At 41.0% G+C, this 26,785-nt stretch overlaps 2 protein-coding genes across 16 annotated transcripts in view; one reads left to right on the plus strand and one right to left on the minus strand.

Annotated features, from left to right (window-relative positions):
- Positions 1-14,906, minus strand: part of LOC124013961 (forkhead box protein P2-like) — a 116,798-nt gene extending 101,892 nt beyond the window's left edge. For 7 of the 14 annotated variants that reach the window (XM_046328563.1, XM_046328567.1, XM_046328561.1 and 4 more), the window contains exons 1-3: positions 14,543-14,904; positions 5,034-5,113; positions 1,414-1,467 (exon numbers count right to left, since the gene is read on the minus strand). The gene's annotated coding sequence lies outside the window, so the exon portion shown is untranslated. Of the gene's footprint in view, positions 1-1,413; positions 1,468-5,033; positions 5,114-14,542 lie in introns of all 14 variants that reach the window. The other 7 variants (XM_046328568.1, XM_046328562.1, XM_046328556.1 and 4 more) reach the window with 3 other exon arrangements.
- A 2,500-nt stretch (positions 14,907-17,406) lies between these two features.
- LOC124013547 lies at positions 17,407-26,512 on the plus strand. 2 transcript variants are annotated; one of them, XM_046327876.1, is made up of 5 exons: positions 17,407-17,817; positions 19,745-20,575; positions 21,126-21,178; positions 21,259-21,362; positions 21,914-26,512. In XM_046327876.1, exons 2-5 carry the CDS (start codon positions 19,806-19,808, stop codon positions 24,947-24,949), a joined length of 3,963 nt encoding a protein of 1,320 aa, XP_046183832.1. In that variant the 5' UTR covers positions 17,407-17,817; positions 19,745-19,805; the 3' UTR covers positions 24,950-26,512. The 2 variants fall into 2 exon arrangements, with proteins under 2 accessions (XP_046183832.1, XP_046183833.1); XM_046327877.1 differs by lacking the exon at positions 19,745-20,575 and having other exon boundaries at positions 17,408-17,817.
- The last annotated feature ends 273 nt before the right edge of the window (positions 26,513-26,785 follow it).

Raw genomic sequence — 26,785 nt, forward strand, 5'->3', positions numbered from 1 at the left:
ATTATACTTCTTTGGGATGATTAGAGTACTTCTGTTCCAGAACAGATATACTTCAAAGTTTTTCATCTTTGAAGATTTAAATGGGATACTCAACAAATTAAAAACTAATATTCAAATCTCTTTTAGGCAGAAGAGGGAATGGAATCTCGGTTCTGCTTAGTCTTGTGAAGATGACTCTTGGGATGTGGGCTAAGGCCTACAGCTGAGCTGAGCCACCATAACCCAGCCTCTCGCCCCGCTTGGCTCCTAGCTGCCTCGCTTGAATCATACTCTGCAGCTGAATACGGAGATAAATAGACTTTCTTCCTCAGACTGGGTCAAAATATCAAAATAAACCAGTGGCCTGGATTCAGGAATTAACCTGACAAAGAGTAGTTCTCCTCCGCAACATTGAAAAACAGATCAACACAAGCCCTGACTTTTTTTCACAGAATTAGTCAAATTCTAAAGTTTATGGGGTGACTTCTATGGAAATACTTGAGAAATATATGCAACATACATTTAATTACACTAATAATTGATAGTGGAGAAGTTATGGAGGACTACAAACACAGAAGCCAGTACCTTTACACTTGATTTTACCTGCAAAGCAATTCACTTCAACTGTTCTGTGCTCACTGAACAATCACCCATTGTCAAGTTAGCATTCGATATCTATCTCCCATCCAATTACAGCTAAAATTCCATTCCCTCATTCCCCTCACGATGATGAGGCTTCTCCTCCCCATCGCTACTGCAGTTTACCGTCTGGCAATGTTCTGTTCAGTCTGAGACACCACCTGTGTGTCTGTCTCAGTCTGGCTGCTGTGGGGACACATTAGTAATGACGGCAGGCCTCCGCCGTAGTAGCGGTCACATAATCAGTGTGTGTCACACTTACTGTGCTGGCTGGGATTCTTTAGGCTCGTTTTGTACTGACTTGGTGACGACAAACTGCCTCAGTCATCACCGTTGGAAGTCTCGTAGAGAATCTCATTGGGAATCTAAAGGGGCTTCAGATACAGAAGCTGACGTCTCATAGAGGGGAATCGAAGAGGACTACAGAAGCTCTGAGTTGTGCAAACTGTGTGTGTGTGTTGCCACTGGGTGACGTTACAGTACTGTAGCATGCACACGCACCTCTCACTTACTACTGTATGTCGAATTGTGCACGGAGGGATTGACTTATAAACAGTGTCTCCCGGTGATTCATGCATCGACACTTCTCAGTTTGAAGTTCTGAGTGAGCTTCATCACTTCACAGGAGTTGTCTCGTCTTGTACCTCAAGCCTCAAAAGACCAGTGTACGTGAATCCCTCGAGCTGACCTCAACATGAATTGGCAGTGGATGTGACTGTTCTGATTGGATAATAACCAGAGCAAACACACAACGCAGGGGCATGCAGAAGACTTGAGCAAAAGACTGTGACTCACCACTTTGGACTTCAGAATGTGGGTGCTCTTCTCACAGCCGTTGCATATTTCATCCTAAACAAATGAACATGTGTCATGAGCTAACATACCTTCACCACCTTCATGCATGTACACATAATACATTCCAACACTTCAAGCTTCTTGGTGTTAATGATCTCTGTTTATTGTGATGTGTTAGGACAGGCCATTCTCAATTAAACATGGGTGTCTAGAAAACTTTCCCAACATTCACGAAGAAGACTTTCCGATATCCTTCCTCCCAGTCCACATTGGTTGAATCTAGTACATATCATAACTTCAAAGCTACAGTAGATTGGAAGGCTATGAAGTGTGAAGACCAAACAGGCACAACCTGAAAGGTTTCATTGCAGAGGTGGAATTCTATCATGGTGGACAGATGAAGATGTGTTATATTCTACGGTGGTAACTGTGCCTCAGCTGGGCTATAGCAGTAACACTCCTACCCAGGTACAAGTTTTTTTTTAAACCACAGCAAAATTAAACACCTTTGTCCTTAAGATTAAGGATGTCATGCCCATTGAAAATGAGGGGGCAGAGGCAAGTTTCATCCATTTGTACACTGAAAACTGAGAAATTATAGTTTATTTTATTTTATTTATTTTATTTTATTTTTTATTTTAAATCAAAGATTTGGCCATCAGTGCCCCCTCGTAAAAAAAGTAATGCATGACGCCTCTGAGATTAATGGAAATATTAAGTATAGTTACTAGGGATGCACAATATATATAGATGAACATATCGGAATCGGCCAATATTAGCTAAATATGCCAACATCGGTATCGGCCCGATGTCTAGTTTAATGCCGATGTCAAAAACCGATGTCAAAGGTGACGTGTATACCTATATAACGTAGGTACATGACGTACAATTTTGCTCTATAACTGCAATACAGCATTCCTAACCTAGCCCACAATGTCTGCTGTGTAGATCGAGCAGTCAACAAGTCGAGCAGTCATTTGAAAGAGTAAAAACAGCCAAGATAATGGAATTCATTGCCCTTGACAATCAACCGTTATCTGTCGTGGGTGATGTTGGCTTTCGCGACTGGTCGAGCACCGGTACACACTAACGTTACCAAGTGCGCTATTGTTCAGATGCTGCCCTACCGGAGTTACACAGTGATAGCGTCACTGCTATTAGCTTCACGTCATACTATGGAACGCCGTTTGGGTCTTTGCGAGTCAAAAAAGATACACGTCAAATAACACTATTTGACAATAACACTATTTGACCCATTAAATAAGCTTTTAATTTGACAAGTCAAATAACACAGTTCCATTATAGAATGTTGTGTGTTCTGAATTTGCACGTGCAAACCAAGCGACACCACTACTATCAGTAGCACTGTCAAAGCTGTACAAAAAAGTCTGCAAACAAGCAAACACCAGCCACGAATTATGTGTTTTCAATACTGCGTTGGTAATAAAGCATTATTTGTTTGACCGCAACTTCTGGGGTAGCTAGCTTTAGCTTGGTACCTAGCTAGCCCCAATACAACCAGCCTGAAAACAATGACCAGTAGAAACTGCAGTCAATTTCACTACTCTTAGCAATGATTTAGGAATCCTTGTGTGTGTTAGCTAGGTTGCCACTTGATTTTTGCCTATTGAAATTGAACTTCAGTTCATGTAAATAAATAGCTAGCCAGCTACTTAACACTGTTGCCCAAAGCTAACGTTATAAGCAGCCAGCTAGCTTCATCTGTCTAGGTAGGCTCAACCTGACCAGGTTATGTGTTGCAAAGCTAGCCACAATAAGGATTAGGCACAATAGTGGAATTTGCGGTTTGCCTTCAAAATAAAAGTACATTTTTGAAAGTGATGCAGAAGGTTACAATTGTTGGAATCATGCCATATTTAGAATAGATAATGTTAAACAAGGTTGGAATGTGAAGCAATGAAACAGGGTAGCAGTCTACTTGGTGACACCCACAGAACACAACTGTGAAGAGTTTATACAAATATTAGCGCTGTAGCTCTTATCGCGGGACTGTGACTGTGTGAAATCACCTCCCCAGTCAGCCTATTGTGTGTATTGACATTCATATTGCACTGTACAGCTTTACCTAAGGTTTGGGGATCAATGAAATGGGGTAAGAGTCTACTCAATACTCAAGATATTTTACCCCAACGTCCTCCTGAGAGTTATCAGACTCCAAAACATCCACACAGTATTGTTTTTCCTTGAGAATAGTGTTCAATACACATAGGTTGACAATAAATGTGGCCTAATTCACAGTTGTTTCAGAGACTCGCAATAAGAGCTACGATGCTAATGTTCTCTTGGTGTCACTGAGTAGACTGAGACCCCATGGCATTGATCCACAATCCATAGGTAAGGCTGTACAGTGACATAAGTATGCCCCCAATGCAATTCTAAAGTATAATACATCCAGTGTGATTTCAACCGATTTTTGTCAAGTTAACAAATTATTGTCTTTTGTTAATTTTATATAACAACATTCCAACCTCGTTTAGCATGATCTATTCAATTATGGCATAATTCTACTATTTGTATGCATTTGCATCACTGCCAATGACATACTTTTATTTTGAAGGGTAACCGCAAAGTCCACTATTGTGGCTAATCCTTATTGTGTCTAGCTTCACATAGATGGGTCCGACCACCATTAATCAAATAAGAACTGTCTTATAAATTAGGGTTATTTTAGATGATGACACCTAGCTACAGTATATAGTTAGCTAGCTATCTATGTTTGTGGGGAAGAACATTGTTTGCATCCATGAGCTAGCTAGCTTTTTTTATGACCAGCACTATAGGTGCGCGAGACAACTTTACCAGTATCATAGCATACGTATAGATGAATCGTTGTGACATATGAAATACGAGTGATAGTGTAATCAATGTGTAATAACTACGTAAAAAATGAATGAACTCGTTAAATTATTATGTGACGTGCAGTCATATTCAGGTCCCGATTGGTCAACAAGCTTATAAGACTCGTCAAATAGTGTTTTTTGACACGCAAAGACCCAAACTGTGTTCCATAGAAACCCTGGTTGAGAATGAAACAACTGAACAAATGAACAACGAAACAGCACAGCAAGTAAGTGAAAGGTTTTTTTGATGATGTTTTACTGGTAATGGGGACGTACGTAAATGCCAACTAAATAATAACTTTTTGGTCAGTGTGCTGTGTGTGTAACCTTTATTTAACTAGACAAGTCAGTTATGAACAAATTCTTATTTACAATGACACTGGGCCAATTGTGCGCAACCCTATGGGACTCCCAATCAAGGCCGGATGTGATACAGCCTGGATTCGAACCAGGGACCGTAGTGATGCCTTGCACTGAGATGCAGTGCCTTAGACCGCTGCGTCCATGTGTGTGTGTTAACTATTTAACTGTACTAGAATGCTTAAAAGGCCGCAAAACTTTTGAACATCGGTTATCGGTATCAGGTTTTATCGGCAATGAAAATATCAGATATCGGTATTTGGCCAAAAATGTAAAATCGGTGCATCACTAATAGTTACACAGTTACCCACAGCACGTTACAATTGACCAATTCTGCCTTATCAGTCCAAAGGCAGAAAACCTTTGACAGGACATGAAAGGTTGTGCTATAGTACTTACCCTGAGGGTGAAAACGTGTGGTTGTTGTCCGTCCGTCTCAGGATGGGAAGGACTCCAGTCCAGAGATGTCTGTAGAGGATCTGCAGAGGGAGAGCAGATTAGAGAGAAATCATTACTCAAAAACATGTTCCCATACAGTAAAACATTATCAACCATGTTTCCAATTCACATAGTAAATTGTAAATGCCCCCCCCCCCCCCCCCCCCGACGGTGTTGCCGCAAACATGTACAGGATAAATGTGGGTAGGTTTTCTTTCACATGAGTGTTATTAGCATGGCTTTTCGGGGAAAGCAATAAACTTGGGAACAACAAAGTACAACTGGATTTGCCTGTTAGATGACTATATGCATGTGAGTGACTATGTACCTGTGTGTACATGTTAGAGCTGGGACCATAAACCGACCATACCTATCACTTATCGCAGGCCTTTTGCAGATATCGTTCATTATGATAAGTAGCCTATATTAGGGAAATGTGAAGTTTGCAAAAAAAAGGAGGGGTGTACTTGTGAGTGCATGCGAGTGCGTGCGAGTGTGTGTGTGTGTGTGTTTGTGCGTGCGTGCGTGCGTGCGTGCGTGTGCATGTGTATGTGGCTGTGCAAGAAAGATGAGGGGTGATCTGAATTTAGGTAATGTACAGTACACATTAAAGAAATATATGTGAAGTGTTTTTTTCCCCCAAACGAAAGGTTGCAATGTCTTGAAGGCTCAAATGATCAACCAGTAAATTACAGGTTTTAATGACAATAATGACATGTTCCATGTACCTAACAGCAATTCTGTATCAAACAATCCTCAATCATCAATCTGTTATTTTCACATGCATCTTTCGAAAGTTTGCTATATTTTATTACATTACCGTATAAATTACAAACTGCAGCCACATAACCTCCCAGAAGCTTTTAATGTCTATACATCGTGCTTAAGCGCTTGACCCCTCGCAACATTTAAATTCCCCGCGTCATTGTGCGAGCGTTTTACAAGCAGCCTCTCTCTCTCTGATACTAAAGACACATGGACCAATGGCCTAGCCTGGACGTTCCTGTAGATTTTTCTTTCTTTTTTTTCCTTCCCAAATTCCAATTGACCCCTGTAGGCAACCAGCAACTGCTGAATCCAGTAGAATGTGCTCTCTGAACTGTACAAAAAAAAGCCCTCAGCCCGAAGAGCACCGTGGAAAACAAAAACTGCCAAGTGTCATTATTTTTACTGTTTGAGTTTGGGGAAAGAAGTGTCGCAGAGTGCACACACAGATTGCCGTGTAACATTTATGCAGTGGGAAGAGGATACAAATCTCCCCTTCCATCTACTGTACTGTCTATTGCGAAAATAGGCATGGTGATGTTTCGGTTACCATACACAATCATCTATTCTAGTACTGATGTACTTCAAAAGAAAATACTACACTGTTTAGTACTAGCATGAAGGCGAAGGAAACATGTAATAAAGGACTAATAACACACCACCAAATCTGCATCAAACTACTTAACACTTAACACTTAACACTTAGCTATATTTGTGTGAATAAACGTTCAAGTAAAATGCAACAGCCTTTATAAGTTGGATAAAAACATCATTTTGAGTTAATGTTCCATTCATCCAAAATGACTTGCTGAGTTTACTTCTATACAGCGGTGGTCTGTGAAGATGTAATACTCTATTCAGAGGAAAAGCAACAAGAATGCTATTAGTCTGTGTGACCTCCAATTCAAGAGATTTACAAATATCACACATATCTTTATGCTTAGCCTAAATACAAAAAAATGATCTTTAAATTCTATCAACGTATAAATGCAGGCTGCATTCAAGCATTCAAAGGGCCTAATAATACCATTGGCTACTTACATAAAGCGCTGCACTTAGTCAAGATAAACTATTTAAAATGGAGGGCAGAAATACCTCCACAGCAGCTATAGAAGGGTCTGGGGATGAAAGAGGGACATTATGCTAACAAGTCAGATTACTGTACACAATAATTTTTATCTTTAACGTAAATACCATCCTTGTGTTACAGCGGTGGTGGTGGCGGGGGGGGGGGGGGCATTATGGAAAAGTCACCGGCAATAATATTTTCTACAGGGAACCAAATGGTCCTTATCGGTGTTAGGCGAGCAATTCAGGCCCCCGAACAAAGATGAGTCCTCAAACTCATTCCATTCATCACCGGACGTGTAATTACCCTGGGCTCGCAGTCTAGACGTTACCGCTTTCACAGAATTTAAGACCCCATCTCTCTGCAACGCCACCGCCACAGCGCACGCCGCTCTCTCTCCTCTCCTCCCCGAGCACCGGCGAGCGTTAAATCTGCCAGCAGATAAATTAACGGAGAACGCAATAAAATGGACACAATGAGAAGAACTTTATCCTCTCCGCTGCTAAATGAGATTTCTTTGAAATGCAGATCAGTGGAGCTAGATTAGTGAGTTTTAGCTGCTGTCAACATCATAACAAAATACAAATGTGATTGTTCGGCCGGGGCCTTATCTCCTTGCTTCCATCTGCTGCCTCGTTATTTACTCTCCTTGATTTACTATGCAGATCTAAATAAGTCGCATCAAAAGGAAGGCTTACTGCACAATGGATTCTTAAGCTTCTACATCAAGGTATTTGAAACCGTAGTCACATAAAAAGGCTGCCCATCAAAGGCCCATCTCTAATGAACTCCTGTATCAGAGGGGGTTTGTGCCTGTTTTTAATGCTGCCTGTCTGGCTGCTTGTGTGAAGGGAAAGAGGAAGTGCTACAAATCAGAACAACCCACAGCTATTGGAGGAGTGGCTCTGTGGGGCCACATGGGGCCAATACAACCCCAGGTCTGTCAAGAATACTGAAGACAGTGGAATAGAGTGGGATGGAATAGAATATATTCTATTACACATTGGCTTCACAGCATCAACATCAGCAACACTTCAACATTAAGTGCCTCAAATACCTTATTATCACCAGAGAATGGAGGACAGATGGAAAGACAAGGCAATAAACATTGTTTCTGGACGCATGTCAGTCCATTTCTCTCAAGGAGCATAACATCCAAATGCAAGAATGAGCCATATCAAGTTCCCTGCTCTAATTCTGCACAGAGAAACACTAATCTTCCAAGCTTTCGAACAACGTTCAGGCAATAACCTTTAATTTCATGGTGCATTTGTTACATTCAGCTACACAGACCAGATTATAAACGAAACCTTCAAGACTTCATGACAAATAACTGCATTAAAAAGATCACGATCTTCATTCCCGTCTCGGTTTTCATGTCGGGATCCAACAAGCATGCCGTTAGGTTTACCAAAGAACAATTAGTCCCCCTGAGTCCAAGCAGACCCTGGCACATGTGGTTGAGAGGCAAGAGCCACAGGGGCACACCAGATGATGGGTGGGTCGGGAGGGAAGCGTGTGGCGCGTGGCAGCCCCGCGTGTGCCAGTCATTGGCTCCTGGGCATGTCCTGCCTCATCGCTACTCTCACAGGGAGAACGCCTTCTCTTCCCTGTCCAGTAGTCCCTGGGACCCACTCCATTCTCTGCAGAATTGCAGGCAACCTTCCAGATAGAGAGCTTACAACAGAGGAGGCATCCTATGGCTTCCCTACAGAAACCCTCCATCCCTCGTTCTCTCTCTTGGTATGTTCCCTTTTGTCTTTGTACCGTGCCAAGTGGGCCCAGTGCCAGTCGCGTTTGCAACCACGAGGGACCTCTACCTTTTTTTCTTGACTAATGAAATGACAAAACAACAGATTTACATATGCAGAAACAGGTGTTGTAACAGGTTTGACTCCTCTTGACCTAAACCATGTTAGAAGGAATTAAAATGCACACAAAAAAAGTTTATTAGCAACAGCTGCCCGAAGGTATTTAGGCTCTGATGGGCACTCAAGTCTACACCATCTGCCTTGCTGGTTGCCAGAAGTGACAATCTAAATCAAAAACCACCCATCAAATATCATACAAATAAACCATTGTGTTGCCCATATGTTGTGGCCATTTCCTTTATAAAAGTGGCTGAATGAAGGCTCATGGCCCTGTCATCAAGGGGAAACCCTACAAGCAACACAGTAGCCTGTAATTACTCCCAACCAATCCCCTCTGTTCTAATCAGAGCACTGCGTCAGCATCTCACTTCATCATGCCCAAGTACATCCCTCTGAAATGACAGCAAATAAAACTATGGCCCTATGACAAAAGGACTAGGCCTACTGTCCAAGTACACGTTTGAGGAAACTCTATAGCTGGCGAAATGTTGGTACGAAGTGTTACTAATAGCTAGCTAGTAAATAGCTTATAAGCTTGTAATGTCACCTCTGTGTTATACATTGGCAAATCATTAAAGTATTCAAAGTATTAGAATGTGCTAATAGGACTCTTAGAGACATTTATGATCTAATCAACTAGCCGACATGCAGTAGATATTATAATGTGGCCATGATATCAAAAACACAACAACAAATAGCTAGGCATATTTCAGAAAATTGCCTCCCTTTTATATCCCTGTAAAATATCATAGACAAGAATGTCATGTTTGTCCTTTAAAGTGTGTCCACGTATTTCTGAAAGACAAAAGCTGTAAAGGCCTTATTGTTTTGTCCCTGGCTGTTTTTATTTTGACGAGCCAGCGAGACAGAAGGAACAAACCTGAGACAGTCGTGACCCTGCCAGAGTGTTGTAACTTGTTCTAGAGCAACGCCGGCAGAAGGCAGCACCATATGCCCCCAGCCCCGAGCTCGATGCTCTTTCTGCAGCCTAATGTGCCTGTCAAAAAGCATTACCCTCATAAATCCTGTGTTTTTACAACATGTTTGAAATAAACCGTTTTTTTGTTGTTGTTGCCATCTCTCTCTCCCCAACAGAATTGTCCACAGAGACACACAGCAACCAGTGAGAGGAAGGTCCGTGTTTGTTTGTGTTTCTGCTGTTTAAGCAGCACATGCCTGCTTCAAATCAATACTAGCCATTCCCGCCCTTTTCCCTCGAACTTCAATGAGCCCCAGATGTTTAAAAAAGCCATGTTAATTTTTACCAACAATATAATCAGATTGTAAGGTGAAGCTAGCACTCAGATCTAGACATGACTTATTCCACCATTTTGTGAGCGTGACCCGTTTCTTAATTAACCGTTTAACAATTGTAGAGTTAGTGGAGTCAATCTGTCTGATGTGAGTAGTTGTTTACAGTGACACAGACAGGCTTGTGGCAGATTTCGCCTGAGTGATAGCGACCTTGCCGTTCACTATGAGTGACCATCCATCTTTGATTCAGGGCAAGACCCTGCAACCAACACATTCTTTCACACCAGCCCAGTACACTGTCCCTTCTTTCTCCATCCAGCCGTGACTTAAAGAAACGCAAAAGCTGTCATTCTTTTACACTGCTGTGTCCATAGCATAGAGCAGGGGTGGGCAACTCCAGTCCTCGGGAGCCTGATTGGTGTCACACTTTTGCCCCAGCCCCAATTCCTTTAATCAGTTGTGTTTGCTAGGGATGGGGAAAAGGTGTGACACCACTCCAGGCCACTGAGGACTGTCATCCCTGTCATGTAGAGTAAACAAGTGTTGGCTGCACAAAACAGGGGAAAATGTGAACAAGAAATGATCCAAAACGATCAAATTGATTCTCGTTTGACAATCAAACCACTAAAAGAGAGATCGCACAATTTCATAGATAATGCAGGTTGAAACGCAGCAAGTGCACGTAACAGGTAGAACTAATGGCCTTTTAAAGGGTCAACTGGTGGTTCAATTGTCAAGGTCATGATCAAGCATCTACTGCTAGACCTTTGCCGATACAGCAGGACTGCATTGGTAGACTGCAATGGTAACAATGCTTTGTTGGTTAGTGGTAAAGCACGTTTGTTTACATCAGTCACAAGTCTGGCTGCAGTTTGCAGGTTCTATTCTTTGTCAAAGTACAGGAGTCATAATGAGGTTTTGGGAACCCGCTGAACCTGCTGTTCACATGTTTTGGGTCATTTGTTTGTAGTGCAACAACCCTGAGATCGTGGCATGGTGACGTACAAGGTGATATTTAGAAGCCTATCTTAGAAACACGGCATTTAGGACTGTGATACATAAATATAAATATTGGCAAGTGTTTCAAACTGACAAGTGAGAACGGTTATCAGCATCCCATCGTTCTAAAATGAGTCATAACGCAACGAGCAATGAGACACTCCTCCAAACTTGTCCGGAAAGTCAAATAAACGCTCAGTGGAAAATAAACACGTCGGGGTTGAGACTTGTTTCAAAGACAACACTTAACACAGCCTTAAGTCTTGAGTCAGACTGCAATCTCAGTTGAATCCGTAACCTCTGACCCCACCCAATACAGCTTTTCTTGGCCAAAAGTCACAGAGTTTCTTACCCACAACAGCAGAAAGTCCAGCTTATAGAAGTGACCCAGAGTAAGTAACTAAAAAGCCTGAGCTCTCGGCCTCTTAGTTACCGGGGCACACAAAACACCATTACCATTATGGGGATTATTACAGTGCCTGGGGGCCTCTTAAGCATGTTATATACTCTTTTATCTTAAGAAGTCAATCTCTTCTAGGCTGACAGCTAGCAGCACATGATCCAGGTAAACAAATACTTTCACGCAGCACAAAATTGCCATTAAAGGCCAAAACTGTCAAAACAAATTCCATTCTTACTGAAGGGAGGGAGGGAGGGAGAGAAAAAAAGACTTGATCACCTCTGGTTGCTTTAACTTGCATGGAGGTTGTCATGGAAACATTTCTATGGAGTTAACAGGATAAAAACAGAGAGCTTTCCAGTTTAATTGCCATTAGACTTAGAGAGCAGAGTTGACTTGCCCATACATTAAAACACAGACAGGGTACAGGGCTCATATTTAGACAAATGAAACTATGGTGCTCCACCCTTTTGTTGTTCCATTTTCCCCCAAAACAGAGCAACACCTCTAAGGTTGAGCAAGCTGCCAGTTTTATAACAAATAAGATGTTGGGGGATGGGTGGTGGTATGATACAAAAGCTAAGAGAGAGGCGAGAGTTCAGTTAAAGGAAAAAGTAGGTATTTGTTTCAAAGTTGCTATGTAATAAATGAAAAGAGGACAATGTGTACTTTATTCAAAATACAGATTGCACTACATGACATGTCCTTTGAATTATTTAAATTAAGACTCAATATATATGCAAAACAGTACAAGTCATCTACTAATTCTCAGTTACTAGCATACATCTTGCATTAACCTGTGACTGGTTGGCTGAAATCTTAAACTTAAAGGTGCAATATGCAGAAATCGCTCCACAATTTCCTGTTTGCTAAAATTCTAATAGTTTGCCTAAATAGAGCTTATGTGACAAAACAACAATGTATACTTTAGATTGTAGAGAATCCTTGTACCATCTAAACAGCTGTGGAAAATATTTTCAATAACCAAAAGTATTGTATTTTCAGCTGTTTGAAGTTGGTGTACAAAACCGAAACTAAAAGATGCAAACACGAAATTTAAGAACGGAAGCACAAACTAGTTCACATAGAACAGATCTACCGCTTTTTAGACTTGCTTTCAATGAGAATGACAGATCTATAACTCAAATTTCTATGTGATTTTTTGTCAGGTTGCCCAAAAAGTTATATATGGCAGCTTCAATTTTGATAAATGATTAAAAGGTATGATAAACGTATACTTATCAATCCTTGGGAGGACATTCATTTTCATATTAACATAATGTAGCAGCAAACCTCAAAATGATAAATGCAGCAATCAGAAAATGGATGCAGAGTGGCACAATAATAAGTGGCCCGCGCTACTAATGCTGGCCAGATACCATTTGTCCACATTCAACCATATAGCCTTGACGCAGACAGCAGAGTGAAATATTAGGTTACTTTCCCAAAAGTGAACGTCAACAACAAACTAAAAAGCACTGAAACAGGGCCTCTATAGCTACAGACGTATATAGTTCCCACCAGGCAATGATCGCAGAGGTTCCAAACAAGGGGCTGATTGGGTAGGGTCCTAAAACATTTCACAACATGCGTTGAAGGGCAAAAGTGTTGAGTGGTGAAACAGTGGAGCACACCTGCATTTCAGGCTGGGGAACACCTGTGCACTCACGGCTTGAACAAAAGGGTCCAGTCCTGTTAAGCCACCAGGGGTGAAAACTGATCCAAGGGCATGCGTAGGGGTGCAGCACTGAGGGCACCTTGTTAGCGTTTCTAGAAGAAGAAAAAAGCTACACCTAGGCTATCGATTTAGGTGCAGTGCTAACTAAAGTAGTGAGGTACTTTCGAGTGTTTTTAGGGAGGCCCATAACCGATGTGTAGAAACCCATCGTCCAAACTACAAGTCCATCATGCTCATTAAGAACTATGAGGATAATGCTGAAACTGGTCTCTCATTTTATACCTGGGCTATGAAGATATGGAATATGCTGTAGCTAGGAATGGAGCAAGAATGTAAACGGTAAGGTGTTAACCATTGATCTTCATCATCATCCCCATCAACAACTAGTTATCCTATTATACGTTTGCTTTCATTTTAAGCATTGGTAGTCTGAGCAACAGTAGTAATGTAGTAGCTGTAGTGTAAAAGGACCATCGGTTCATAGTAATGTAGTACAGTAAGTTACTGTAGTAGTACTATAGTAGTATTAGGCATAGGTGATGATAATAGTAAGAATTGTGGCACAACTGATAACGACACTACAAAATAATTTTCATTACCACAGATAGTAAACTAGATTGCAATACAATATTATCAATGAATCAGTTATAATAAAATAACGTTCAGTTTTAGAGAAAATACTTTTCCAATAATTGCATATTAATATGATAGTGGTGAATGCATGTACTTTCCAAATTATAATTGGAACATTGGCCAAAAATAAATGTATCTGCATTTCAAACTTTCATTGTTACATTTAAATTAGAATACTTTGAGATTCAATTCCAGTGAATGAATGTGACAATGAATATGACAATATTAACCAATATGATATTTTATGAGTAGATCAAAAAACATCAGAATAAGTTAATGCATCTCTGAATTTGGTAGGCTACTTTCAACTGGTTGCCTACAACTATTCCTTCTGACTTTTCAACCTACGCAAAAAAAAAAAATCACAACGTTTTATTGTATTTAGTGCTAATGGCAATACGTAGTTCCATCTCTGATATACTGAAAAGAAAGACGCATAGGATACATTGCTGCATGTCGGCTTCAGCGAGTCAGTGGTCATCTATAGAAGAGTTCTATCCTCCCTATTGGCTGCACACGCCGGACAGTGTTGCATGAGGGTCCTTGGCAACGAAAAAGCACAGCAGACTATTGTGTGACGTACACGGCAAGAAACAAACATGAAATATGTAATATATGTAATATATATATATATATATACACATATGAAATATATAGTTGTTGGGAGGATTTGAAGTTGTTCACAATCATCCGCACAAACTATGGCTTCATATTTTCAGTTAGTAGACAGCAATAATCGATAAAGAGAATCAGTGACACTCAAGAGGGTGGAAAGAAATAAAGACTTTGGTTCAAACTTACCAAAACGCAGCGTTATTTCCAATAGGAAAACAAGAGCCTCCAGGTGAGAAGAAGTCGGTGTACGTTCAGCTTCAAGAAATCGTCACACGTGACTGTACAAGTAACCATAAAGCAGAAAAAAATGAACAACAAGCCGTAGAGTAAATAAAAGCTCAAATATTCCTCCGTTGGCGCTGCACTCAGAGATACCAGGGTTGTCTTTGCGCTCCTGCTGTCTTCAGTCAATGCTGCTGTTATTACTAATGTAACAGAAAAAGCTGTACACTGAGTCCTGTTTGAATGCGCTCGCATGACGCGTAATGCGAAGAAGTAGCTTGTTTTTGCAACGCGATTCAATACATCAAGATGTATTCCACGAACTATTTTGGACTAGCTTATTAGAATGCAGCCCCAGGGGTAGGCACTTACCCGGAGTTGAATCTTGTTATTTTTCGGAGTGCTACGACCACATGTGACGTCATGTCCACCTGCTATGTAAACAAAAAAGTATTTGCAAGTTATGTGTATGTTCCTTTTTGGAAGTCAAAGATAAGCAAACAGTCACATTTCCATGTAAATCGTGTTTCCAGATGAAGGCAGCTCCGAGATCTATACAGTTGCCCACTGGAGAAAGACAAAAGAGTGTGAAAAATGAAGTATTTAAATATCCTAATAAGGTGTAATCTATTCTATAATAAACATATGCATTGTTACTTGTAGACTAACCTACTGATCTTAAACAGATATTAATCAATGTGAGCATCAACCCGGATGTTTATTTGGAAGGTATGTGCACACCATGGAAATAAATTATGTAGACAACAAAACAGCAATTACTAAAACGTTTAGTGCACATTTACAAACTAATCAGTCCCAAATAAGGGTGCATATTGGTAATGTCAGCGCAAAGAAAATGCATTAGCAAAAATATATAGCCTAACGGTTTGTTAATATATTTTTGTTCATTTAAGTCTTTTGAAAGGAGAATTTATAAAGGCCCACTGTTTACTATATTTTCATGTGCAGAATAAATATGTTAAAATAGGCTATGAATCATGATGAGATTAGATAAACACACAAACTCATCAGAATAAACTATACATATGGCTAATGTTGGAATGTAAATGGTGATGACGTCTGATCGTTTGATCTATTGATGTGTGATCAATCTACTTAATTAATAGTCATCATTGTGCCATTGCAGTTTGATCAGTCTTGTTTGTAAACATTTAAAATTGGACCAATGCTAGACATCAATATATTAAGAAATATCTTATTGTTTTAAACCTTTATAAATGTTTAAGCTATTTGCTTTAATGCATTGTCTGTTCCTCACTGCAATGAACTGACATTGACCGGTGTTGACCGAAGAGATTGACGTTCAAGGTCTGACCTGCTGTATGTTACGTTTATTTACTCTTCCTATAGATAAAATATTGGGTGAAAATTGTTTGTTTTACCTACACAGTAAAAATACGTTTTTCCTAATGCACGTATATATATTTTAAATTATAAAGTCGGCGTAATGAAACTGAAACAATTTTGTATTGATTAAAAGCTTGATTTAAATTATTTTCATCCGTTTTTATGTGGAAAAGAACGTACCTTATTTTCAATGTGACGTTCAAACCTCTGCTTTGTTTAAATGTTAATGTTAGGGATATGCTTTTAGTATTTTATTGTTCCGTTTTGTTATGCACAACAAATGAACAATACTCTTCCTTTAAAAACAAATTACATATCATTGTCAAACTTGTAAACAATTTCAAACTTGCAATTCACACCAGTTAATCTGTATGTGCAGATATGCTAAATATATAAAAGGGAATAGTGTACATTCTAAATTAAATAAATTCATATAGATTTTATAAACTGTATCAACGAGTACGATTTAAATATTTAAAGTGTTTAAAATACAATATATTTTTCGTAAAAGATCCAATTCCATGACATTTTTGAAGATTCTAAGTGAGATTGAGCATTCCATCATCATTTCTATAAATAGGAGGAAAGATCATTTTGGATGTCATGAAGTATATTAAAAAAACGTATACATTTATGTGTGGAAAATGGTGCTTTGCTGCCACTTACTGGTAGTTTAGTGTATTCCATTCACACGGGTCACAGGTATGTACGGCATGTCTTATAATAGGTTAATTCATGTGTGTTGTTTATCTAGCTATTATTGACTTTACCTAACCTAATGCATTTGATGATGTTGAAATGCATACAAGCGATAAAAAGTCATATATGTTGAGGTGTGCTGAATAGATGACCTCATGCCGTATCAAAGTACTTGGGCATGGATGAAATCCGCTTTAGTCATACACTGCCATCTACTGATCTGATTATTCAGTACAGTAAATATCATACTCACGCCAGTTTCATGACATTTTATGTAGAAATACCAATTCAATGTTTTGTTGTAATGTTGAAAACAAAACCTGCAAATTCAAGACTAAAAAAATCCATCTAGCCCCAGTAGCAACCTTTGCACAAAGAATCTATTGAGAGTGAAACCGGTCTACATACCTGGGCTGTATTATATATCTAGGCCTACAGCCTATTGAAAGGGGTTTGTGAGATTTACAGGTATACTTACATCTCCTATCTGACCAGATTCAAGGAATGAAAATGTCATTTTACAAAGTGTCACCGTCTGACCTTAGTTATTTTGTTATGTCTTTGTTTTAGAATGGTCAGGGCGTGAGTTGGGTGGGTTGTCTATGTTAGTTTTTCTATGATTTGGTATTTCTGTGTTTGGCCTGGTGTGGTTCTCAATCAGAGGCAGCTGTCAATCGTTGTCCCTGATTGAGAACCATACTTAGGTTTTTCACCCTTGAGTTGTGGGTGATTGTTTTCCGTTTTGTGTCTACGCCAGACAGGACTGTTTCGTTCATTCGCCTTTGTTATTTTGTTTAGTGTTCGCGTGATACTGCGCATTGGTCCTCACCTTCTTCCACCAACAACGGCCGTTACACGAAGTAGATGTTACTCTTACATCAAAATCAGAGAGGTGATTGCTTGAGAGCCAGGGAGAGCTTGGCTACTATACAAAAATTTACTGTGTATTTGATTTATTTTCTAAATCCTATCTCCTTGTCCTCACTAACCTGAGACTTGGGGAATTATAGTAATAGGATGGCAAGAGGGTATTGGACAGATGAGGAATTGATTGATTGAGACTTGGCCCTGGCTCCAATTTTGATCCATGACTGAAGGACTTTATTGACACTTGCAAGTGACCTACACGCAACATTTGCGGTCTGAGGAACCATAAACACCGTCCACCATCGGTAATTGAAAGCAAATTTATTTTATTCTGTTATTTAATATATCTGCACAGATGAGTTCAATATACAGTCGACAATTTCCATGATTTCCATTTATAAATAATTGGGTGTTTGGATCAGCAATTTCATTTTGATCTATCAAATAACTGATGGGCACAGTAATATTTCAGTAGTGAAATTAGGTTTATTGGATTAACATAAAATGTACAATATGCATCAAATCAAAATTAGACAGGTGCATAAATTTGGGTACCCCAATAGAAAAATAACATCAATATTTAGTAGAGCCTGCTTTTGCTAAAATAACAGCCTCTAGACGCTTCCCATAGCCTCTAATGAGCTTCTGGATGAATGTATTTTGGACCATTCCTCCTTACAAAACATCTCCAGTTCAGTTAGGTTTGATGGTTGCCGAGCATGGACAGCCCGCTTCAAATCATCCCACAGATTCTCAATGATATTCAGGTCTGGGGACTGGGATGGCCATTCCAGAACATTGTACTTGTTCCTCTGCATAAATGTCAGGGTAGATTTTGAGCAGTGTTTTGGGTCGTTGTCTTGTTGAAATATCCAGCCCCGGCATAACTTCAACTTTGTGACGGATTCTTCAACATTTATACCCAAGAATCTGCTGATATTGAGTGGAATCCATGCAACCCTCAACTTTAACAAGATTCCCAGTACCGCCACTGGCCACAGCCCCACAGCATGATGGAACCCCCACCAAATTGTTACTGTGGGTAGCAAGTGTTTTACTTGGAACGCTGTGTTCTTTTGCCGCCATGCACAACGTCCTTTGTTACGACCAAATAACTCAATCTTTGTTTCATCAGTCCACAGCACCTTATTCCAAAATGAAGCATGCTTGTCCAAATGTGCGTTTGCATACCTCAAGCGACTCTGTTTGTGGCGTGTGTGCAGAAAAGGCTTCTTCCGCATCACTCTCCCATACAGCTTCTCCTTGTGCAAAGTGCGCTGAATTGTTTAACGATGCACAGTGACACCATCTGCAGCAAGATGATGTTGTAGGTCTTTGGAGGTGGTCTGTGGGCTGTTTTTGATCGTTCTCACCATCCCTTTGTCTCTCTGATATTTTACTTGGCATGTCACTTCTGGCCTTAACAAGAACTGTGCCTGTGGTCTTCCATTTCCTCACTATGTTCCTCACAGTGGACACTGACAGCTTAAATCTCTGCGATTGCTTTTTGTAGCCTTCCTCTGAACCATAATGTTGAACAGTCTTTGTTTTCAGGTCATTTGAGAGTTGTTTTGAGGCCCCCATGTTGCAACTCTTCAGAGGAGAGTTGAATAGAACAATAACTTGCAATTGGTCACCTTAAATACCTTTTCTCATGATTGTATGCACTTGTCTATGAAGTTCAAGGCTTAATGAGCTCACCAAACCAATTATGTGTTCCAATTAATCAGTGCTAAGTAGTTATAGGTATTCAAATCAACAGAATGACAAGGGTGCCCACACTTTTGCATAGCCTATTTTTCACATCTGATTTAATTTCATACAACTTAATATTGCTACACTAAACATCTTTGTCTGGACAATGCCCCAGTACTCATCTTTTATTAGAAAATGAATGGCATGCCACTGTGGTCATTTTCTGTGATGACAGAGTAAATTATTATGCAGCCTCAGAGGGGTGCCCAAACTTTTTCATACGACTGTACATGTTTGCCTCTGTCTTAAATTTGTTATATTTTATAATATACTGGTATATTTCATTATTGCAACAGATATGAGAGACGTTATGTTGTGACAGATGACTGCAGGGGCCAGACTAGCATATTATATGAGACCTATTAATAGGCCTGGCTTACACCACAATATTCAGCTGTAATTGGACCCCATATGTCAAGTCATGTCCTCTCGAGTGTCGTCACTGCGCTCTGGTTCTGTCCTCCCTTCCCAATGTAGACAGACAGTCAGCCCACTGTTGTCTGCAGACGATCCAAGGCCTCTCGGGCCCTCAAACCTCATGGAGGCTCCAGACACCAGAACCTGGGGCAGCAGGGATATTAAAGAGGGGGGAGTGAGGGAGGAAGAGGAGCAAGGAAGCCTCCCCCCACAGAAAAACGCCATGAACGAGTCGGACGAGTCAGATGGTTCGGAGCCCGAGCCCCCGGCCGTCATCTGTAGGAAGGTGTCCTTTGCTGACGCCTTCGGTCTGGATCTGGTATACGTCAAGGAGTTTGACAGTACAGACCTGACGGGGGCAGAGGTCGCTGACCCCCCAGAGCCCGAGGTCAAAGTTAAAGAACCGGACGAGTATTTCCTGTCATCTTTGTTTACCGTGCCCTCGTCTCCGGAGGAACTCGAACAGAGACTCCAGGATCAGAAGCTGGAGCTGGAGAGTATTGAGTTACTTCCTGGCACCACCGCGCTCAGGGGAATTATCAGGGTGGTGAACCTGTGTTACAATAAATCCCTTTATATCCGGATCACTCTGGATAGCTGGAAGACCAGCTTTGACCTGCTGGCTGAGTACGTCCCGGGCTCCAGCGATGGAACGACGGACAGGTTTGCGTTCAGGCTTACCCTCGTGCCTCCCTTTGCGATGGAGGGCACCAAGGTGGAGTTCTGCCTCAGATACGAGACATCGTTGGGAACGTTTTGGGCAAACAACATGGACATGAACTACGTGCTGTTCTGCCACAAAAAGGGAGGCAGAGGCCTGACAGCGAGGGAGGCTCAGCTAGAGGAAGTAAATAACTGGAGAGAGAAGAGAAGCTGTCTGAAAGTCAACAGGTGAGGAGTCATCCCGGTCCTATTCTTGTTCCCGCTGCTGACAGTAAACGGTAGAAACACACTATCACTGAAGTATTAAAGAACTAAGTATTATTCACTATAGCATAGATTACAAACAAAGTAGTAGTTCTGCCAGCAAATTGAGTTATAGCCTTAAAGCATATTATTCTCTTAGTGAAATAGGAAAATATTTGATTATTAGTGTGACATTTATTTTATATATATATAAGTATTCTAGATGGATCACCTGTGCATAATTGTTGGAGTTAGCTTTATCAGAGATTTCAATTGTGCTAGAATACCGTATCAAATAGCTCCCCATGTGATCTAGTGTCGGATCTACTGTCACTCCATCTTTCCATTACGTCTGATATTGACTGGGGATATAAAAAAAAACAGGTTTCCTTTTTTACATTTTTACTTTAGGACCAAAAGCTTAACAACCTGTGTTTTGATTCTTGAGGAACACTATTCCTTTTTGTTCTCCCCATAACAGTATTGTTTTGCCCTATAAAATACACATGTAATTTGATCTCTCCTCTGTTGACAGTAAGATGAACGGCGCTGAGGAGAACCCCTTGGAGACCACTACAGACGCACCAGGTGTGCATCGCTCATATTATGTCTGTGAAATCTGAACACCATGCTTGTGGATCTGAGTCTTTGAGCCATTTATTTTCCAGATTCAGCTACACATAGAGCAGAGGGGGCTGGCAGGAAAACGGTGGACAACGCAGAGCATCTGCTCTCTAATTTGCATCGTGAGGATTACCATCACAAACATTTGGTGAGCTCAATCATTTGTACTAAAGGGCTGACGAACATTTTGATATGTCCTGGGTGGGGTGCTTTGCTACTTTCTCATACACATTTTTACAGAAAACAGTATTTAATTTAGTATTTCTCACCATAAAATACATATAGTTAATACGTGTTTGAGTATTATTACCAGCCATGCTCTTTCTGCAGTAAGGTATGTCTGTACTTCAGCTAGTTACGTGTGAGTCGGTGTAACCTACTGTACGCGAGGAGGCTGTGAGGCATTTTATATGATACTTGAGAGCATACCATACTTTCTTTTTTTTTTGCAGTCATGTGTACCACTGGTAAATGCTGAGGGCAAGTATGTTAAAAAAAATATTTAAAAAATGGTATTGCACCCTAAGTTCCAATCTCATTGCAATATTCTACAAAAGTTACATATTTGATTTATTGCAATAAGTTAAAATATTTTTATATTAGTCCTTGTTAGATCTGATGTTAAAACAGACTTTAGTGTAGGCAACTAAGTAAGTGCAAACCTAAATGTGCCCTTTACCTTCTCTTGTTGACTGACAGGGGGATAGTCAGAGGAGCAGGCGAAGGGCGGCCCGTTCAGCACGAGTGCAGGAATGCTTTTCTCAGCGAGAGCAGGCAGCAAGACACATTTCCAATGGGCTACCACATAATGGACTGGAGAAACCACCTTCACTGCCTGACATCACAATCAAACCCCTAGGGGACAGCGCCTCCAGTCTCCTACGATTACGCCAGAAGAAACGAACCAATGATACCTCTCAAATAATGACATACCACCAGATACCCCTACTTTCCCTGGACTGGGGCAAAGATAACATGCGTGTGGGGACTCCAGATGAGGATGACATCTGGATTAGAATGAGGACCACAGCCCAGCTCACATCAGACAAGTCAGAGGACAATCTGGGAGAGCAAACCTCTGTTTGTGATCTGTGGGAAGCCTTTCTCAATGGCACAGATCCCAAAGATACCACCAGTGTGCCAGAGTCTGAATGGCTACAGTCAGCAACTTCAGTTTGCCCATCAATTGAAACGGAGGATTTTGAGACATCCCTAAAAGCGGAGAACCAGCTGGAGGATGACTTGGACTCAAATACACGAAGGTACACACACTGCACAGTAGATGAACTGCCGTTGGGGGCTCACAATCATGTGATGCCTGTGGTCATTGCCAAGGAGCCACTGTCAAGCTCGGGTGTCACCGTCCCCAGAGACGACAAAGCGCTGGTTTATGATCCTTCCCAAAGGTCAGAGGCTATCCCTGTAACAGACACTCTACAGGAATCCATTCCCTCGGGTGCTGCAAGGGTGGTCGGGGGCTCTGTTGACAGCACGGCTCAGTGCTACAAGCATGTGGAGGGGGGGAGAAGAAGAGAAGAGGAGCCTTTCACATCATATAAAGCAGAGCCGGTAACAAGCTCTGGGGAGACCGAGACAACAGATATGACAGCAATGGCAGAATCTCAGAATGCCAATGCAGTAGATAGAATCTGTCAGGGAGAAAGGCGAGACAAGACGCTTTCTTCCGACGTGGAAGCAGAGGTTAAAGGCAACGTGCACAAAGCAGCTGATGATACTGTGACATTTAGGGAGACGGTCGGAGAGAGGACAGAGGATAAAACAAACACACAGAGCTATGGAGTGGAGGAGGGATTCACACAGGCCTACAAAGAGGATGAGCTATTCAGGCCGAGCCAACCAGAGGAAAAAGAATTCACACAAGACCTCACAGGAGACATTTTGCATAAACAGAGTCAACCAGTGGAAGATGAATTGAGAATTAACCGAAGAGAGAAAATGTATTTAGAACTGAACCTAACACAGTTTGAAGAATTCCGGCCGAGTCGAACGTATGAAGATAAATTCAGGCTCAATCAAACAGACAAAGAAGAATCAAGCCTGAAACAAACACACAAAGAGGAACTCAGTCCAAACAAATCAGACAAAGTTGGAATCAGACCATTTAATGAATTAAATGAATTGAAAGCAAAACAATCCGAGGCAGAGAAATTCAGATCAAATCAAAAAGATGAAGAGGAATTGAGACTGAACCAAACATTCAATGATGAATTCAGCTGGAACCAAACTGAGGTAGAGGAATTAAGACCGAACAAAATTGAGATGGAAGAGGAATTCTCCCCAAGCCATCAGGGCGAAGAAGATGACAGACGGAGCGATACAGACAAAGAATTGCGCCTGAATCATAAGGACGAAGAGAGAGACGGAGAGAACCAGACATTTGCCGAAAAATTCAGACCGAACCAAACACTCAATGAAGAATTCAGATCAAATGAATTGGAGGAATTCAGACGGAGTCAGTTTGATGAAGAACAGAGCGACAGAGACAACCTAGAAGAGGTTGAAGAATTCAGATCCAACCGAACACACGAAGAGGGATTCAGGTCAAATAAAATGCAAGAAGAAGATATCTATCAGAGCCTAAATGAAGAGGAGCTATACAGAGACATTGATATGGATGAAGAATCTTCAACAAACAACCTAACACAGCCTGAAGTACATAGGGAAAAGACCACAGGAGAAGTGGAAGAGACAGACAATGTCATGCCCGACATGTCCAGACAGAGAGACACCGAACAGATGCATGAAGAAATACGTTTCAAAACTACAGCGACGGAGGAAGAGGAGGACTTAACGGACGATACAGCAAACACTGGAAATGAGAGTGAGGACGTGTCAACGGAAAAGGAAGGAGAGCATGAGGTGACAATGGAAAACGTTGAATGCCCAAGACGAGATGAAAATGGAAAGTTGTCAGAAGGGTCAAAAGGACTTATTGTGAAGGATGATAAAGAATGGTTGGGAAAAGAGGTAGAGTTGGGCGAAGATGAATATTTCAGAGAACCGAAAGGTTTGAATGAGGAAACGTTAGAAGAGGTGCTATATTTGCAGTCAGTTGATAATTGTCCTTTAGCCGAACAAGACCCTGAGAAGGAGGAGAAACTGTCAGAGGTGCCTGAAGTCGTTCAAAATGTGCCGATCCATCAGCCAAAACGCCTCACTCAGAAAGTGGTGACAGACATAGACTCTCAGGTAGATTCTCTCATGAAGGCACATACAGCTCCCAATTTGACCTTTACACCGAGACAAGGCCGTAGCCAAACTACACCCAGTAGCAATGCAGAGCCCTCTATGGGAGATGTACCTCTTTCAAACAGAGGTACAACTGTCTTCTCTCGTTCATCATCTCCAAGCACAAGATTTAACACAGTGGTCAGTGAAGGGAGTGAGTCAGGATTCAGTAAGGGGTCAACCCAAAACCCATCGTCATTTGGGGAGGATCAGGAGACCCTCAGTAGCCGTACGAGCCCACCTCCCTCAGAGAAAGTGGAGGATGCTGCCAGCAGCGTCTTGGCATGGCTGAGGGTGTTCTTCTCTCTCAGTAGCGTAACCAGAGCATTGGTTTATGCCCTTTTGGTAGCAGTGTTTGTCTTTACCACTCTTGTGTATAATTTCCCAGTGTGCTTTGGCCTCTACTTGCTTTCACTGTATTGGTGGTGCTGTGTGGCAGATAGGCAACGCGCGACTGGGACTGACAGAATAGATGGAGAGAGGTGAAGTGCTTGTGTGTATAAAATAATAATATTGTGCACGTGCGCGTGTGTGTGTGTGTGTGTGTGTGTGTGTATGATTTTGGGTAACCGTTTACATGAAGTTACTCTTATACCTGTGTAGTAACACTGTCATTTCTACTGTGGCAACATTGTTGTTACTGTACATAGTATTTCAGTATTAGCTATTGTAATTATAATGACAGTGTTACAACAGAGGTATGAGAGCAACTCAATATAAAGGGTTACCATGATTTGTTTAAGTTTGTTGCAGTGTTTTATGGGCCCAATATCAAAAGTGAAAATGTACCAAAGAATTAAAGGGGAATGAAATCCATTATTCCAATAGAGGACAAAAAGGGTTAGCTAAACCGAGTGGGGCATTGGAGATTTGAAAGTGAAGTTTCTTTTATTTATTTTCATTTTTTTTTTTTCTCCGCAACGATAACATACGAGCTTCAAGAAAAAGCTGTCCAGATTTTCCTCAGCTCTAGAAGCTGACTAAAGAGTGCCTTGCATAGTCATTGCTGCACAGTAGTTCAAATGTTTTCATTTTGACTAGCTGATATGTATGGTCATCATATCGCTCCTCTGTAGTGAACTTGAAATGTATAAGTCACACATCCGTGTTGGCAGCAGTTGACTGGGCTGGAGTATACTTTAGGCAGACCTATATTACAATATCTCTCTGATCCTGGGAGATCACTTACTGGCCCCTTACTGGCCCCTATCTGACCTATCTTTCTCAGACTTGTAGTCTACAGACAGTAAGGTCAAATGGACTGCACTTTTTCATCATTTAATCATTGTAAGGATTGGAGATGATGATGATGATGATGATATAAGTTGTGTGATTTCTGTGTCTTTGTCCTTCCATTAAAAGTTCTGCATTTGACTTTGACAGACTACATTTTTCCTGCAAATGTTTTCAGAAATTCCTAAAGTTTCACAAACGGAGTATTATTAATCATGATATGAAGAAACGGAAAGTACACTGCAATAGCTTCTTGTAAAGTGGTGGACGTGATATGTCTTCCGTTGCCCAAGTCCCCAAGTGCTTGCTGTCCTCAGACGAACCATAGAGGGCCGGTAGTGCTAAACCACAGGAGAGTTGGCAGGTGATGTACTGTGAGTGGGTTCATCATGACTTACTTGAGGGTTGGGTTTTGATTTCGAAATAATGCTCACTTGCCCACTAACACGGGATACACAGCTGCGCTTTAACCAATCGTACTGCAGACAATGGCCACAATCCCCTGCTCAGACATTGCATGCACCAACCAATGGTTGCGTGCCACGTCATCAACTGTGTCATAAACTGACAGATTGCTATAAAATACATTATGATGTGGTTATCTGATACGTAAATATACCTATCAAGGCGTTGAAAGATCTGGCAGGCGTCAGCAAAGAAACATGCCCAGGTTGTTTACATAAGACAATACGTCACACATTGTTTTACTTGACAAATACTGCACCAAACACCTTAGCTAGATGTAAGATAGCGTGAATAAATCCTCCTCTTCAAAAACCTAAAAATGTATTGCACATTTTTTTATTTTATCTTAGATTCTTTCTGACTATTTTGAGTAAGTAATTCTGGCTTTGTTCCTATGGTGTCTCATGGTGGACAAACATCAGTAACTGCCATATAGAACCACATCCCAAAGACTGGAATCTTGTCACATGCAAGATTCCAATTCCGAATTCTGAAATGTCAGATTCCGTCACATGCGGAATCGGTGTGTTCAGTCGCTTTTTAAAATGCATGCAGGTCATGCACATACAATTAGGTATTCCTATTGTTGACTCAGCATTCCCATCATCCACCTTTGTGACCTCA

The sequence above is a fragment of the Oncorhynchus gorbuscha genome, linkage group LG25 (assembly GCF_021184085.1).
Source record: "Oncorhynchus gorbuscha isolate QuinsamMale2020 ecotype Even-year linkage group LG25, OgorEven_v1.0, whole genome shotgun sequence".
In the NCBI taxonomy this organism is placed as follows: domain Eukaryota; kingdom Metazoa; phylum Chordata; class Actinopteri; order Salmoniformes; family Salmonidae; genus Oncorhynchus; species Oncorhynchus gorbuscha.

Coding starts and splice junctions, on each gene's coding strand:
- LOC124013547 (XM_046327876.1), top strand. CDS start 19,806: ATGGAGGCTCCAGACACCAGAACCTGGGGCAGCAGGGATATTAAAGAG. Junction 20,576..21,125: donor AGCTGTCTGAAAGTCAACAG/GTGAGGAGTCAT, acceptor CTCTGTTGACAG/TAAGATGAACGGCGCTGAGG. Junction 21,179..21,258: donor GACCACTACAGACGCACCAG/GTGTGCATCGCT, acceptor TTTATTTTCCAG/ATTCAGCTACACATAGAGCA.